Consider the following 17,890-nt stretch of genomic DNA (forward strand, 5'->3'; position numbering starts at 1 on the left):
CTGTTAAATATTTTCCAGTTGCTGTGGGACAGAGATTAGAAAGTACATGTGTTAACCACTTTTCGAGCAAAAAAAGAAGCACCAGTATCAGGAACAAAGGTGATTTTGCAGGTTTATTTCATTGCCAGTTCTGCCAGGCTGCAGTTTTTTACCAGAGTTGGTAAAAAGCTGACAAGAATGTGGATGAGTAGCCTGCTTTCGGGATCAGCATGAGCTGAAACCAATGGAGATGCAGCAGCATTCTGCAAGATTTTCCTGGGTTTTCGTCTTCTTAGGTATCAAAACTTTAAAATTACTGGTTGAGCTCAACTCAGTCTGTTCTGAATTGTCAAAGTTCAGGTTCAGAAAGTGCTAAAAAGACACAGTAATGTTCTTCTTTGCGCAGTTGGGTACTTAGCGTGTAGTGCTAGCTTTTTGGGGTATTTTGGCCAGGAAAATGAGCCAGAGGCATAAATTTGAGGTTGTTTTTCATAAAATACTCTCTTCTAACATTGAGAGATTTGTCAACAGTACAGGAAAATTAAGAAGTGCGCGGGCTATTGAGATGTTCTTTGTGGTGTGTATTTAGTTCATTTTTGTTGTTGCAATAACCTGTGTAGTAATCGAGCTTCTAGGGGGAAGAAAACCTTCCCAAGAAGAGGATAGTCTTGGTCTTGTTGTGCCTGATAAAGAAAAGGAAAGGGTGATCTGCTAGAAAGATAACAGTAGCACCAAGACTTCGTGATGCCAGTGTTGCCGAACTGGCAGCTGCTGCCTCTGTGCCTTCTTCATTGACTTCCAGGTAACACTTGTGGAAAACTTTAGACAAAAACAGATCACCAGTCTTGGACATTGCTGTGAAATCAGCTTGACCTTCTGTGAAGGCATCTTGTATCCCCATCCTGCTCAAAGTAGGTTTGAGGTCATATTTCTCTTCTAATGTGAACCTGGGCAGATAAACTTCCATGTTCATTTTCTCCATTAGTTCTGGATTTGTCCATGCAGACAAGTTTTCAAAAGTCAAATCTCTTTCTAGCTGCAGTAAAAAAAAAAAAAAAAAAATCAGAAAATTAAAATATGTTCAAAAACGTGTGCCCTACAGGCTACTTCTTCTCTTAAATGGAGAACTTTTCAAGAGTTTGTAAGAGTACAAGAAAAACAGTAATGAAATGGCAGTTTGGAGATATGTTGTTCTAAAGGAGAATGTTCTTCTATGATATATCAATGCAATATTTGAAATGTTCTCAGTAACTGTCAGGGAATATAGCAGAGCTATGATAGTCTGGCTGTTCTTCTGTTCCTAGGGCTGTCTTCCCCGCATTTTAGAATTCACTGAAAAGAGCTTTCCCCTGCCCCCCACAACACCTTAAAAATTAAAATTTCTTGAGGGTTTGTTATCCAAAGGCAGAATCAGGCTTTTTACAGAAGTTGGCAGTATCCATACGTTTTAGTTCTGGACATCCTGGAACATAACAGAGGGTGCCCAATTTTTGGTGTTTTTTTCCAGAATGAAATCGTATCTGTCTGAATTGGTGTGGACAGTGGATCTCAGCAGGGCTGGTTTTGTGTCCCTATTTTTGCTCTGCTGGAAAAGGGATAATCTTATGGGGTTTGGGTTACCTGTTTCCAAGAGTTATGAACTTTAGCAACCACAGACGTGCTGGCTTCCAAGGCTAAGAAATCTCATCTGAGCTTCAAGAGCTTCAAGCTCACAGTACTAGACCAGATTTGGGATTTGCTTTACCTTGAGCCTGATCAGTATCCTCCTTCCTAAAAGCGTGACTAGAGCCCTGTCTTTTACCTCACACAGGCACAAAGTAAGTAAATAATGACACTCTTACTTTTCCACAGTATTTATGTTCTCAATTTTTTTACCTTTTGTAAGCCAGAGATGTCACTCGGTAGCAGGATGAACATGCTGAGGTCATTATTGATGTATGGAAGCTCAAGAACATCAGCCTGAACTGATTCTATGTAGTTTAAGTTAAATTTATCCCTCAGGTACATCATGGGCACTGGCTTAGTTGTATGCTGCAACAAATCAAATGGAATGTTTTACAATTGTACTCTGAACAGTAAAAGGGCTAAGTTAAAGTAGCACAGTGGATGTTTATTTTATTTACTCTACAAGCTGCCCAATGTGTCTGAGACATCCGAATGGATAGGACACAGAACACAGGAACTTTAGAGGATCCCTGCAAGTCACTGGAAAGGCACTAGGAAGCATGCATGCTATCTGAGCTCTCTCAGATGACATCGGTTGTAGGAAACTGTATGCCACTCTGATTTGCTGAATGGTTAAAAGTGAAAATGTAAAGAACTAACCCATACACTTTTGTTCACCTCTTTTTTTTCCTGCCTGTGGAGAATGGAAGCTTTTTGAAGTCAGCTTCTGATAATTTACTTGTGCCTCAGGGCCTGGTATGTGTGTGCAGTTTTAGTGCTGAAAGTGTGGTGAAATAAATATACTGAATACGCTGTATGCTTTAAATGAAATAACTATACTGCCGCACGTATTTAAAGGGTGACAGGACTTCTCCCTGCCCCTCCTCTCCCCCCATCTTTTTCAGGTTTTTCCACCTGCAATGTAGGAAATAGGGCAGTATATTGCCATACCATGTTTATTCTGAAAGGCCTTTGCCTGGTAGCTGCAGCTTCAAACTTTGTTGCCCAGTTTCCTTTGAAGTAGAGTGCATTTATCAGGACTAGCCTGGTGAGTGAATCTACAGATCCAGGAGGTAGCAGATTCTGGATTTTACCTAGAGAAAACAGAGAGACATTCACACATCTGTGCAGTTTCACTGTTTCAGTCTAAGAGCTGGCACAGTTTCTGGGGATATAAACCAGGGAAATTTTAAGTGCTGCCATAGCACTCATCCAGCTTGAGATTATTTGCAAATATGTAGTTACTGGGGTAATCTTGATTTACAAAGAAGAATAAGCCATATTCCTCACACACAGAGATGGAGGACACTAATTTTAGTAAGAGCTTGTTGGTAGATGAGTAATTTAGGAAAAGACTGATTTACCTTTCTGAGGTGAATTGTTTACCTGCCATGGGCCCTTTGGGCACAGAGAAGCCAAAATGACTCCTTTTTGATTTGGAGAGGAGAGGCTGGAACTCACCTTCAGTCTGTTGTTCAACACTGGAATTGATGTCTCTCCTGACGGCATCTGCTGCTCCCACAAAGTCGACTGATTGTGGCTCTGCACCGTAATATCTCTTGGCTAAAAATAAGTATTCCTGCAGGGCAATAGACATCTGACTTAGGTTTGCTGCCTGCCAAAATGAGTACTACTGCAGCCAGAGATGAAAATTACATGGCCACAAGCACAGTGTTTTCTCAAAGGAACAAAGTGGTTTTTAGTGGAAACACTCGATTTAAACATTCTCATCTAACTACATCTACAAATCACTCTGAGATTAGATATGCATCCCAAAAAACTAAAATTTTAGTGTCCAAAGTCTAAGGAAAAGTATCATAGAAAATGTTAATGTTAAGGATAATAATATAATTTGCAAATGTAGCAAAAATATTTAAAGTATATAGCTTATGTTGCCATAGGTTGATCATGAAGATTAAATGACACTGCATAATCTAAATAAAAGTCTTACCTTACTGAAAGGCAATGATTTTTCTCCATATAGCTGGTTGACACTTTTAAGTAGGTAGTTTCTAGTGGGTTGATTGATTTCAAAGCTGAGTGCTTTAAATCCAGTATGGATATTATCTGATTTGCCAATCTCTGTCTTGGAGAAAGAGAAATAAAAAGGACATTACTCATCTGTTGTGTAAAAATCCTGGGTTTTTTTCTGCACACAGATCCAAGTAAAGTATTTCTCTTTGGGTGATCTGTTACCTATATTACAACAGAAGAGGTGCTCTAAACTGGACATCAAATATAAGAATCATTTTGAAGTATTAGAAGTTGCAGGTGTGGTATAGACACACATAGACACTCAGCGTGTGAGTATCTTGGAATGCAAGTGTTAAGAGCCTGAATTATGTAAAATATTTAAGGGTTTATAAGTGGATATTGTGAAACTTTGGATATCCAGAAAGCAAAAGTCAGAGAGTAATTCTTAAACAATGCATGGGATTTTCCTCTATCACTCCCTTAATTTATGAAAGTAGTGTTACATGGAAGGTTTGCCCCTAAATTTCTTAATATCTCTCTTAATATTTTGTGGTTTGGGTTTTTTTAATGTTTCAGTAATTGCAGTAAATTCTCTATACTGAAGTGACAGGATTAAATGGATGTAGGTTCAGAGTCTCCAATGAGCTCAAGGAAGGAGCTGAGAATTACTAAATTAAAAATCTGCACCTGTGCTGTATTCATCTCATCATTATATCAGAATCAGAGGCACGAACAGACCTTAAATCTCCAAAGTGTTAGAACCCATAGCACTACCCATAGCGCTCTGTAATTCTTACAGTGAGGGCAAGTGTTACTCATGAGGAACAATCCTTTTCCCGTTCATGCAGTGCAAATGAGATGTTGACATAACCCCTAAAATAAATCTTCCCACCATGGGATTTGGCTGTGGGATGCAGATCCATTCATCAAAACTAGCAACAGTTGGGGTTTTGTGGGCAGACTGCAGGGAAACAGCTCAACCCCCTAGAGAATAAGGATGACAGGAAAGAGCAGGGAGAAGAGTTTGATACCACCATCTTTGAATTGTAAACTAGGAAAAAGCCTTTTCTGACTCAGAGGGATTGCATTTGCTCTTCTGTATTGTTCTGCTATATTAAATTATGTGCAAACTGGGACAAAATGCCTGCCAGTATGGCAAAGGCTTATCTCAGGAATAAAATTATTCCCATTTCTCTTAGATTTATTGCAGGCAACTGGTCTACTTTGGAAGATCCCAACATGTAAATTTATACTGTTAACTTCTCAACTGAAATGAAGGCAAATTTATGAAACATATCAAGAATAGGTAGCCTGGAAAAGTTAGTGTTCTGGTTTTCTTTGTCTTGATGCTGCAATCAAATGTGTGGAAGAGCATTTCTTTTCTTGGGATTAGCTCTCTGAGGTAAGAACTGTGCTAGCTTTTGAATAGTAATAGTTTGAGAAAGAAATCTGTCCTCAGAGCTAAAGGAAAAAGATCAGAAGATCTATTGATCATCAAATGTTAAATTTTGCAAATTTGAGGTTAGATTATGCAATTCTGTGTAAAAGGGGGAAGCATGCAATAAGTGTTGCATTAGATGAAGGTATCACACAATGCTGCACCAATTCGTTTTGTACACTAAATTTGAGGGAGGCAAACATAAGCAAACACAAATGTGGAAGGAAAATACAGGAGAAAATGTGGCTATGCCCTTAGCTTGATCACCAGTTTGGGTGAGATACCTTCTGGAAACATGCACGTCGATTTGATAGACTCTCTTCTGTTCTGGCATAGACCTGCATTCTTATGGTTGTGGTGACATTTTTGGCTTCTTCAGCTTTGTTGAAGTGAAGTGCCTGTAGTGGAAAAAGCAACAAGAAATGAAAAAAATAGAAAACTTGCTGTTTCAGTGAATTTTTTTCAGTGACATCAAGGGGACTAGTAATGATGACAGTCAAGCTCAGATTTTATTCTTGTGTCCAGTCCTTACTGAATATGAAACCTTTGTCTAGGTCTCAATGCCCATGTGTACAAAATAGCTTGTGCAAACTAAGCTGAGGGCTGCAGGGTGAAACTCTTACATACCTGGCTTTTGTTGAGGAATCTGCCTGCTTTGAGTTATGCCCTGGGATGACCTGTTAATACCTGGAAAGAGCCAATTACCCCCAGATGGAGTCTACCAAAGGAGAAGTCTTAATGGAGCTCTGCTATGTGTCAAAAAGCCTGAAAAGTGTGCAGGCAGTTCCATGCCTTAAATCCCTTTCTTTGGACTTGTTCACCTTAACCAGACTACAAAGGAGTGCAAACAACCTTGGAACACTTTTCAGAAGAGCTGAGTCTTTTGTTTTGTCTTGTTTTCCCTTCATCCTAACAGAAGATCACTCCTTTTTTCCCCTACTGGGTCTCTTGCATCCTATAAATAAGGAGTTAGATCACTGCAGGTGATCAATTTCTGCCACAGCAGAAGCAAACTCACCAGCCTCCCTTCCTCCAACAGGAGCTAGGTACCTGCATTAGGTATTTAACAACCATGCATTGGGACTGTTCTCACTGTCCCCTGATGACACTACAAGCTTTGAGCAAGTGTGACTTGGCAATTTCAGTAAGTAATTTTGCCTGTAAAATACATACCCCAAAGAAAGGGTTGTATTCTCAACATAGTTTTTCTCTAATCTTGTAGATGTGGATTTATGTTTAGCAAAGTGTAAAACTTGAAATAAGTATAGAGAAAACTCTTTTCCTGTGTTTCAACAAGCAAATTTCTGGCATGCAGGACCTTACTCCAAGAAATCAACCCTTTCGGACAGCTACTTTTGAATCCCAGACTCACCTTTGCCATCTCATCTGCAGTGTTACCTTTGGCTCCCAAATAAACAGTAGCCAGGGCAGATGAAATACTCCAAGGAGAGAACAATATATTCTTGTCACCATCTTCCTGCAATTGCTGTTTGAAAAAGTCAAGAGCAAAGCTTGTGTTTGCTTTATTCAATGTATCCATTGTCCTGAAGCTGCACAGAAAGATGGAAAAGATGGTATTAATGAACCACTAACTGTGACTGCTATTTGTTTAGAAGCTCCTCTTCACTATTTGAACTTTTTTGTGATTAAAAATCTTTCTAAAATTGCTTATATAAAAAGTGAGGAGCATTAACTGTTATAAAGTTTCACAAAGCTTAGCATGCCCTGTATAACTGATGGCAACAGCTATCATTTTTAGGCGTGAACCAGCTCTAGCTGTGTTTCATATTTGTTCACCAGGAAATTTATTGCACTGCCCTTTACTGCATCTTGGAGTGATAGTTGATAGCAAATTTTGATTTTTTGATTACTCAGCAAAGCCTGAGCTACACACCACCGAGAAACTGTCTCTTAGGACAAATTTTATGCTTCAATTTGTCCAAGAGCCTTTTGATACTCATCTCTGTAGTGAACAAATACTCTGGTAACAGGAGCAGTCAGACTATTCCTTTAGGTCAAGACAAAACTCTCCTTCCTATACTTGAGCAAGCACTGCCCCAATTGTTGCATGCTAAGCATCCTGAATTACCTTTCTGACTTTTAAAAATGTCCTGCAACCCTGTCTTACAGCACTAGCCCAGATCCTAGCTTCCCAGTTCTTCTGCAATAGAAGCTTTCTATATTCAGCAGACTGCAGAGGCTGCTATTTGTTATTTGCCTTGCAGGTTTAGCTGAGGGTTCTAGTCTAGGGACTAAGAGTTATTTTGGTTGGTATAGGATGGTTTTAGAATAAAAGATAGTTTGTGACCCTAACAGCTTGCAAACCAGGAGCTAAACTGATAATTTTAAGCACTAAAGAGTACAAGAACAAATTACCTGACTTAGGCAAACACAATGGTTCTAAGTGTGCTGTGATATATATGCTAGTCAGTGAGCTCTAGAAATTATAGAACTCTGAACTATCAGTTGTCTTCCTGTATATTTTTAAGACTCATCTTTTAGGCTATGCCTATGCAATCTTAGTTAATTACTTTCCCCAAGCATTAGTTGTTTCCAGTTCAGATACCTGCTTCCTTTTTTCCTATTTGCAAACAAAGCAACATCAGCCAAGAATAAGTAAAATAAATACTATCTAGAAGTCATTACAGTACCTTGTTTTGTGCAGGTAGAAACACTGCTCTGGGTGTCTCCAAGGTTTCTGCAGTTGACATGAAGGGTAGGATGAATTTATAGTGCGCCTGGCCGGTTCTGCAAAGGTTCTTATGACTCATGACTCTGCAATGAAATTTGCCCTATAGGCCACATCCCTGTGGAAGGACTGAATCACCTCAGAGTAGGATGTGAAGTGATGGTAAGAATGATACCATAGAAGAATTTTACAAAAGTGACTGCTTAAGTATTTCTATAAACACTTTTGTGGCAACAGGCTAGTAACAACTTGAACCCACACTACTTTGAACAATCTTTCCTTTGTGGTTTGGAGAGGTTAAAAAAAGGCAGTCACTGACCTACTTCTTTTATGGTTTGTATTACAGAATTTATCTCTGAGAAACAGACAGACTGAGAAAAAGAAAGGGACTTCTTATGAGTGAGTTTTTCTACTGCCTGCTTCCTTCTGAGAAAGTATTTGTCATTCCTGGTGGGTTTCTCTTTTGGAAAAATGGGTTTTGTTAATCTTGTAGGATTCTAAGACTGTACAGCCAGGGAAACTCTGTAACTGTGAGATAGGGAAGGTTGAGACTCAGGAACCAGACCCTGACTTGTATTAGCAGTGGGCAGCATCCCTTGAACTTAGTGTGGGTGTTAGATTAGACTTTGTTTCTGTTTCCCCACCCAGTCTGGAAGCTGTTTGACCCATCTAGCACATCAGAGATCTAGTCCTTATTTTCCAGAGATGAATATTCCAGAGATGAATATTCTGTCAAATCTTCCTTTTCTTCTTTCCTGGGCTACTAAAATGCCTACTTCCCTGATTTTCCTTGCAATCATGGTGTCCCTTCTTCTGTAGTCCTTCTTGTATCTGTCTGTCCCTACTCTTGACTCCTAACTGAAACACCCTTTAAAATCCTACCTTGCCATTTATTTAATTTTTGTCTCTGCACTGTTGATACTTCCACCTTGAAAACCTGAGTAGGAATTGGATACCTCCCCAACACTGAGCAGGACTCACTCACAAGGTGTTTCCTCAGCATGAACTACCTTTGGAGAGCTTTCTTCTGATCTTCTATCTGTGAGCATACATTTAACATGGATTTATGTTGTAGGGCAAAGGTTTGCATGAAGGATCTCATAATGAGAAATGAACCATGGAAATACCTACAAAATTTGGTGCAGGGCATAGGAGGGTACAGCTGAAAAGGATCCCTTGACAATAGTGAAACTCTTGTATCAATGTAACTTGGGAATTGAAAGCTTTGCTAAAGTTGCTTTCCTACCTGTGAGGAGCCACATTACTTTATTTGGATGGTGTTTTCCTGCCCCTCAGATATTTTGAAATGGTAGCTATCCAAAAGGGGCATGTTTCAGTGTGAGTTGTAATTTGATGTACCTGTTACGTTTTGCAGAGAGCAGCATAGTGTAGGAGAGGTGTTCACTGCAGAACTAATTGCTCCCATAGCGCCTGGGAAAGTTGTAATCTGTTTACATTGGCCTTAAATGGTTTCCAAAGCATAAATGATTTGAGTAATCTTTGCAAATTTAGCCCTGTTGTTGAAGAGTGATAGATACCTTGAAAATACTTCATCCCTTAAAGCAATTGGTGTGGGTTTTCTGCTTATAAAGTGGGGATGAACTTAATTTGCTAACTAGTGCTACTGCTTGCTGCCTTACAAGAAGTGACTGAGGTGTTCTGTTTACACAGAAATGTCGGGTTAGGCTGAATGAGAGGTTTGTGCTTTTGCACAAGGTTTTACAGCTACCTTTTTAGAACACCTCTTGAATGGCATGGCTGGTGGTTAGGACATAAAAATAAGAAAAACATACTGAGCAACTAAAATTATACTCATCTCAGAAGACAAAATATGCTTTATCAACATGATGGGTTGATAATATTTTCTAATATCCATTTAAATTAGCATCACTGGAGGACACAACTCACTGTGAGGTGCTACTGCTGACTCAGTAGCAGTGGCGCTCCCACTCCCTAGTAAGTCAACACAGCAGCACACTAGGAGATTTATATTTGTGTTAGTAGTGTCCTTTCTGTGGGAAGTAAACCTGTGTTCTCTGTCACTGCAGTCATTCATGTTTCCATTTGGTTAGGGCAAATATTGGCAGGATACCAGCACTCTGGCCAGCTACATAAAAGCATTTTGTTTCCTCCAGTTTCAGTGGAACTTTGCACACGTCATTTTGACTACACAGTGTCTGACTCAGTTCATGCCTGGGTTCAAGAATAGGTGACATGTTTGACATCTAAGCAGAATATTATAAAGTGCCCTATGAAGTTTCTTAAGGGTCTTGAGAAAAAGAGTTGCTGTCACAGAAAAGTGATAGCTTCTGCTATCACACAGTATTTTTAGGATACAACTTTCCATGGCTGGTTTTCATGCCCATTGGTAGTTTATTTTTACTATCAACTCTGTATAGCTCTTGGAAATCTGATTTAATTCAGGACTAATGGGTTCTATAGACTAATGTGTTAAGGTAGATCAAAAGAAAAAGTGGTATTTGAAGGAAAGCTCTTCAGTTTCCCTGACATCCTCAAGTGTTTTTTACAAGTACAAGCACTATTTATTTACTTGGCAGGGAAGAATTTCTGATTTACCCAGCAGAGTACTCTATTCAATTTTTTGACTCAGCCAGAGTTGGCCAGATTTTAAACATGAAAGGATTTTAAATACCTCCAAACCTTTAAAAAGACTTTAGGAGATAAAAGAAGCATAGGGAAGAAAAGAGTTTTGAAATCTGCTAATATTTTCATCCCTTTGTAGATGTGATTTTTTGTTGTTGTTTTAAATCTCTGTGTGATTTATTTAAAAACTATAAGGAGGACAGGGGCACAGGAACTGAGAAAATAGTGAGAGTGCTAAGTGCTCTACTCCGCATTTGTGTGGCTTCCCCTTGAAAACTGTGTGCAGTTTTGAGCACCACAATATAAAAAAGACATTGAGTTATTGGAGAGTGTCCAGAGAAGGGCCATGAGGATGGTGAAGGGCCTTGAAGGAAAGTCTTATGAGGAATAGCTGAGGTCACTTGTTCTGTTCAGCCTGGAGAAGAGGAGACTCAGGGGTGACCTCATTGTGGTCTTCAGCATCCTCAGGAGGGGAAGTGGAGGGATAAGTACTGATATCTTCACTCTCATGACCAGAGGGTGATTGGGCACTGGAACAGGATCCCCAGGGAAGTGCTCGCAGCACTGAGTCTGTCTGAGTTCAAAGAGCATTTGGACAACTCGCAGGGAACATTGTGTGGCTCTTGAGGCGTCCTCTGCAGGTTGGACTCAATGATCCTCATGGGTCTCTTGTACCTCAGCACATGATTCTATGACTAGAAACATAACGTTTTCTGTGCTAAGGAGGGCTTTTTCCTGGGTGATAACTCTGTCATAGTGTAACTGAGATCATGGCGTGAGCTGTACCTTACATTGTCAACTGAAAAAAAACCAACTATATGCATCACCTAGACTGATTGTTACAGATTTTGGGCTGTGCTGTAAAGGAATTTTATGTGTGATGGTATCAACCTGAAATCTCAGTTTTTAAGTTAAAGAGATATTAATTCTTTGAGTATCCTCTTTCCTTTTAAAGCTTTGGTTGATAATACACGTGTCTTTATTTTGAAACAAATTAGATAGTGATCTGTTCTGCACCTCCTACAAGTAGATTTGCAAGCCTTCCCTTGCCAAGCAATCCTTGCTGACATACTCTAACACTATGTAAAACCTTATGAGTTCCCAAAGGGTGTGGTGAGGTTCCTGGATAAATATTTTTGAGGCATTTTGTTCCACACCTGCAGAGGCAAAGGTGTGGTAAAATTTGACAGTCCCAGCAGAATTCCTCTTACTTCAGTATTACTTCTACATGCTTTAGTTTTGGCACTGTAATTAATAAAGCAATATTTGTCCTGAGAAATTCTGCTCTGGTAAGAAGCACAGCACTTCTGATAAAGGACTGGTTTGTATATCTGAAAAGGGGCAGTTTATCTGTGAATGAATATGCATACTGTTTCCACACATGCAAGGGTGCAGTTTTCCTTTGAATGACTCAGGTAGTGAGCATTTTAAAAGTATCACAGGTCATGGATGACGCTAAAAATATGAAGAGTGGCCTTAATTTCTCAGCCGTGATACACAGTCTGCATTATGAGTCATGACGTATGTGTGGCTTGTGTGCACATTGGCTGAAACTTGTCATTTTTCCAAAGAAATCTCTCAAAGGGTGGAACTGTATGTCAGCTGCACAACTACTCTATCAGAAAGCTGATCCCATCTTCCCCTTCCAGTGCTATCGTGAAGGATGTGCCACATTATGAGGTGAAGGATGTGAATATCAAGTCAGTGTATCTTCAATACTCATTTCTAAACAGGTGCCCATCCTAAACAGGAGCCTTGTGCTGATGTGTCAGAGCAGAATATAGAGGAAAGAATCTCTTTTAAGAAAGCCATTTAGATATTTGCTCTGTTTTTCATACAGTTTGATTGCACGTATTCTTGCTTGGTGGAAAGACCCGGAGTTTCCCAAGGCAGTTGGTGTTTTCAGGAGTTTCATTAGGAGAATTTTTCCAATAATCACTTGAGGAGGTGTACAGAAAATCTTTGCTATTCATTGCTGCTTGGCACTTGCTGCCCCTTCATAGTTTTGTGCTTTTTAGGCTAATCTTGGAACTGATCTAAACTACCTGCTTAAGTGCACATACAGCAGCATTAATGCTTTGTCCTGGAAGAGGGAGACCCCAAAAATGAGGGCTTGTGGTGGAATTTCCTCTTTGGATTGACAAGGACCTCAGCTAAGCTGTAGTGTCATAAGCATCACTTGAAAATGTCTCATCAATGGCTTTGCCATTGCATCTTTCCATCTCTCACATTCCCGGCCTGTTGCACAAAGGATCTCAATCTCTTGAGACCTGATATCCTTTGCGTGGTTCAAGTTAGCAAGCTTTTCACAGCCAAGGAGAAACTAATGACCTGATACACGGCAAGTAATACAAGATGATCTCATGTTTATTTCTGCTTTCAGGTAAAATAAGATGGAAAGTTTTCATTTTGTTCCTCAAACTTTTGTGGGAGTGGAAAAGTGTGAACTTGCAGGGTATTGCAGGGTATTTTAAAAGAAAGAGGACTTTCTTTTAAACTACCCTGATGAACATCTGCTCTTTACCAAAGCATTTCCAAACTCTTTTGATTCATCTGTAAGGAGATCTTCATGGCTCTATTATCTTTTGTACTGATATCTGTGGCTGTTTTAGCTCTTTGAAAGCCAAAAGCAGAACTCTCTGTGTAGTTTAAATCTAGTGCAGTAGTCTCTCTCAGTTGCTTTAGACTTTTCTTTCTGCTTGGTGTATCACCCTTACTTTTCTTTGGCTAAATCTTCCTTAATATCCTTTATATTTTTTAATATCCCTGGCTTCTGTGGTTGCTAATTCCTTGTCTGGGAACATAGACAGACCAACACATAGGTCAAGACCAATTTTAATTCAGTGGAACAGAGGCAAGATCAGGCTAGGGAAACTTACCAGAAGATGTGTAGGGAAGGCAGAGCAATGGCTCCCTGTTTGTGGCTGGAGGAAGGGCCTCTTCCCCACCTCATGCAGAGGCAGCTTGGCCTCTGTAGCTGACACAGCATCATTTCATACCAGATAGTCCCTCCAGGCAGTAGGAGGGGTAAACTGTCCTCCCACTTTCTTCCTCTCCCTGATATTGCTCCTCTTAGAATCAAGCCTTGACTCCAGCCCTGCCCTCTTCCCTCACTGCCCACAGAAGTAGAGATTACTGAAGGGCAAGGAGGAAAAAGGAGGACATGGTAAGGGTGGGGATAGTCAGCACCTTGGGGAAAGATGGTTAATGAACCACATCCAAGGGAAATGAGGCAGAATGAAAGAGAAAAGAAGGAAGAGGAAGAGGAATTGCTCCTGCATACAGCCCTGTGAAGTTCAATGATTCCTCCTCTGCCCCCTTTGATCTGTAATTCCATTCCTTACAAAAACACATCTGGCACCTCACTGTTCTCCCACTCCTTATTGGTGTCTTATCAGCGCCACTAAACTGGAATTTTATCTGTGTGACTAAGAAGTCAGCCCTCCTTGTAAGGATTTGCTCACCTCTAGGAACCTTTTCCTGTTCTCTGAAGGTGCCACTAATAGAAATTCATTGTTTGCCTGTTGTGGGATGCTATTGCTAGCATTTTAAAAAGTAGGAAAGTGATGAATGAGTTAAAAAAATAAGAGCATAAAATTAGTTTGTTTGTTTTTTTCCTGGGAGTAGAATGCAATTTGAGACTGTTTGTTCCTTTCACAAGACAGTTGGACTGTATGGTATTAAACTTTTTCTTGGGAAGTTCAATACTGTAGCAATGTGGAAATAGAGGCCAGGTGCAAACAATATCCCAGTGATATCGCCAAGTACTAAAATGTAGATAAAGTATAAATTATGCTTCTGGACTAAAAATGTGTAGCATGAAGCTATCTATTATCTCACTTCTGTTCCTAGTCGTTGTTAGGAGCAATGGAATTTCCTAGGAATTTCCTGTTCACATGGTTGACTAAACACTCCTTGGCATTTTCAGAGGTATTTTGCATTGGCTCCAAGAAAAGTAAGGGAAAACAGTGAGAGCTTTGCAGACTGGACATGGGAGAATCAAAATGAAGGAACTGGTGGGGCTCATTTTCACATGTGGCCAGCTCTCATTTAGTGAGAGAAAACTAAGCTGGCTAGATAGTCTACACTACTTCTACATTAGTAATATTTGGTTTTACTTTTAAAATTAAATTAGTTCTAGCACTGTGGATTCTCCAAATTTAAAGATATGCAACATTTGGCTGGGAAGGGCCCTGATGTGTTTCTGAAGTTAAGACCAGGTGACTGTCAGCTGCCCTTTCCAACACAAGTCTCTAACTCTGGAAACTTCAGGAGACCAATTTTTGCAAATAACTGACTTTGTTTGACCAAGCAATATTACTTGCATTTTAATGTATTAGAACAGTTAGTGCCGGAATAAATAGTAAGGCCCCAGGGTCAAATTCTGTCATCTCTGTGGAATTAACTTCCCATTGTAAGACCACAAGAAAGCAAGCAAGTGTGGTCTTGTATCGACACAACTCACTAATCTTTTGAATGCATGCTTGAAATTATAAATATACGTGGGGTGTGGTGGTAGAGCAATAAAAGCCTCTAATGACAGTCCTAAAGCTGTATGAGCCTTCTTCCATACTTGTGCTCAAAGACATTCTGTGGGCAAACAAGAGCATAATCCATCTGTGCTTCATGACACAGAAGAACGCTGAAGTGTCTAGGACATGATGCTAACTATTTTGCTTTGAGGATGGTGAGATGAAGCTGTAGCCTCATTTGTTGGCACAAAGGAGAGGATTTGTTCCTCTGAGCTTTTGTTCCTCTGATGCTGAGTGGTGGAGGTCTGATATCTGGCACATAGCTTGGGGCTAGATCCAGGCATGTTCTTCTAGGGGCCAGTACTTTGGGTGCCTGTTATTACAGGAGCTGCAGTACCTCAGATGTGGGAGGTTATTGAAACTTCTGGCGTTCAAACAAATATTTCTCTGAGATCTGAGGACTCTGGCATCCATTCCTTAATGGGGATATGATTTGCCAAATTCCAAAATTATTTCTGAAAACAGGACTGGGAGCACATGGGGGTTGTTTCTTTCAAGGAAGTGACTACTGAGGACAAGAATATGACTGCTTGTTGCTGTGCTGGCAGCTGAAGTCAACAGAAATCAGGAGGTAGCACTGAAAATATCTGTCTACATACAGGAGCAGATGGACTTACTTGTGTCTTCTGTTTGTGAAGAAGTATGCTTTAATTGATAAAAACTTAAACAGCCTGGAAATACTGCAGTTTTAGAAAAAATTTGCTGAAATTTAAGTGTCCTTGGGAATTTAGGTGCCCTATTTCCATGACCAGATCAACAGAAACTCTAGGACCATAGTAAACACACTATTAGCTGTCTTGCAATAAGTTTCCCCATTGTTATCTCTTGATCAGCAATCAGCTAAGATAAAAGAAAGTGAAGGAATATATTTGAACTATTTACACACCAGTGAAGGTGGTGTCATGTTATCTTTGTTCTTTTGCAAGATCATCTTTGCTACCAGCAAATTGTGTCCCCGAGGTCCTGCCAAAGTATGTGTTATTTTGGAGGATGGGGCAGGGAAATCCAAAGCAAGTAGAACAAGCGAATATTGTGTGGTAGAACTGGAAAAACATTCCACCACAGTTCTCCCGGCGCTGGTGCTATGCTGTATATACTAGAATCAGGAAAGAGCATAGCCTTCTTCCAGTGACTGCACCCCCAAAATTTTTCTGTTTCACTCTCCTGGTGCTTTTTTGTGACAGTTCCTCACAGTTCTGTTTCCTTTCTTGCTTCAGTGTCAAAGAGATGAATAATTCCAGAGAAAAACTATAACTCACCATAGACATTCCATCTCTTAGCATGGTTATTCTCTTTAGCTTCTGAATAAAAGCCCATAAAGCTTTGTAAACATACCATAAAGATAAGTAAAAACTCCTTCCCATTCCCCTGTATTCTCTAAGGCAGGGCTTTGTCTCAGTGGCATATAGATTCTGCACATATCCAGCTGCCTTTCAGACTGCTTATCAACTGCTGTTTCAGAGAAACTGGATGAATCATGTTTTGTGCAGAAATTGTTGCATCTGACTAGTTTAAGTAGCATGCATGAGAGAGTATGGGTCACACAGGTCCCTTCCCGGCAGAAAATTGGTCTGAATAATCTATCTTAGCCCAGAGTTACAACAGACTTATTCCTCATCTCTCTGAAATCAATGAACCAACTCAGGCGGAAAAATTGCAGAAACATAGAATATTTCAAGTTGGAAGAGACTCATAAGGATCATTACTTCCAACTCCCTGCTCCTCACAGAACTATCTATAAACAAACCATATGACTAAGAGCATTGTCCTGATGCTCTTTGAACTCTAACAGGCATGGCACAATGACCACTTTCCTGGGAAAGCCTGTTCCAGTGACCAACCCTCTGGATGAAGAAACTTTTTTCCTAATGTCCAATCCTGAAACAGCCTCATTCCATTTCCTCGTGCCCTTGCTGGTCACCAGATAGAGAGCAGCACCTCCCCCTCCCCTGCCCCCAGTAGGATGAGATGAGGTCACCCCTCAGCCTCCTCTCCTCCAAGCTGAACAAGCCAAGTGACCTCAGACACTCCTTCTAAGTTTTGCCCTTGGGAGCTTTCACCATTTCGGTCCCCCTCCTCTGCACACGCTCTTAGAGTGTTATGTTCTTATACAGTAGCACCCAAAAGTGCCCCCAGCACTGGAGGTGGGGCTGCCCTGGTGCAGAGCAGGGACAATCCCCTCCCTTGCCTGGCTGGCCGTGCTGTGCTTTATTCCCCCCAGGATGCCCCAGGTTAGCCCTCCTGGCTGCCAGGGCACTGCTGACTCATGTTCAACTTGCCATCCACCCAAAGCTCCAGATTTGTATACATAGCCAGGATTACCCTGTCCCAGGTGCATTTAAAATAATCCAAATGAAAAGCATTTGCTTAAGTTTTTATTATGATTAAAGGAGCAAAAGTGTACACCCACAAGACCCACTGTATACAGGGATAGGACACATGGAGAAAATTTGAATAGCAACCTGCAAAACCACCACACTTGGTCATGATGATTGATCCAAAAAGGCTTAAGAAGAAATATTAATTACAAAATTTCTATAATGCATCCTTAGAAAGGGGGGAAGTGCCTTGCAGTATCAGGGGTAGAAATAAAAACCAATTGCTTTATCAGAGTAGGTATGATTGATAGTAGTTTAGAGTTTAATTTAGGAAATTTTGAATGAATTATTCCAGGGCAGTCATCATGAAATTTGTCTGTAGAGAAATCTGGCTAAGTTAGAAGATTCCTTTTTTTTCCCAAAAAAGGTGATGTGTTTTTTCAGTGTGATGATTCGGCACTATTGTTAAATTGCACCAGGAACATCTCTGTTAATGCTCATGCTTTCTTTGGGTCAGATTTTCATTCCTTTAACTCTTCATCTATGAGTAAATAATAATACTCAGCACAGAGGAAAGGCAAAGAGCCTCTGCTTTCCAGGCAAAATTTCACAATTTCTGCCTTAACTTTTTTTTTTTTTTAATCAAGCATTCCAGTTTTAGAAAATATGGATAAAAGAGAAAGTTTGTGTT

At 40.2% G+C, this 17,890-nt stretch overlaps 1 protein-coding gene across 1 annotated transcript; it reads right to left on the bottom strand.

Annotated features, from left to right (window-relative positions):
• Positions 1–610: 610 nt before the first annotated feature.
• Positions 611–6,596, bottom strand: LOC115916268 (serpin B10-like). The gene is made up of 7 exons (XM_030969966.1): positions 6,429–6,596; positions 5,341–5,454; positions 3,596–3,730; positions 3,106–3,223; positions 2,596–2,738; positions 1,855–2,010; positions 611–1,015 (listed from the first exon to the last, which is right to left on the bottom strand). The coding sequence occupies exons 1-7, from the start codon at positions 6,594–6,596 to the stop codon at positions 611–613; spliced, it is 1,239 nt and encodes a 412-aa protein (XP_030825826.1).
• Between the last annotated feature and the right edge of the window lie 11,294 nt (positions 6,597–17,890).

The sequence above is a fragment of the Camarhynchus parvulus genome, chromosome 2 (genome assembly GCF_901933205.1).
Source record: "Camarhynchus parvulus chromosome 2, STF_HiC, whole genome shotgun sequence".
Classification (NCBI taxonomy): domain Eukaryota; kingdom Metazoa; phylum Chordata; class Aves; order Passeriformes; family Thraupidae; genus Camarhynchus; species Camarhynchus parvulus.

Bases quoted from the DNA above. Each gene is read 5' to 3' on its own strand.
- LOC115916268 (XM_030969966.1), bottom strand. From the start codon at position 6,596: ATGGATACATTGAATAAAGCAAACACAAGCTTTGCTCTTGACTTTTTC. The intron at 3,731-5,340 runs GTATCTCACCCA...TCTTTCTCCAAG, and splicing joins GACGTGCATGTTTCCAGAAG to ACAGAGATTGGCAAATCAGA. The intron at 2,739-3,105 runs GTGAGTTCCAGC...TGTTTTCTCTAG, and splicing joins TGTTGAACAACAGACTGAAG to GTAAAATCCAGAATCTGCTA.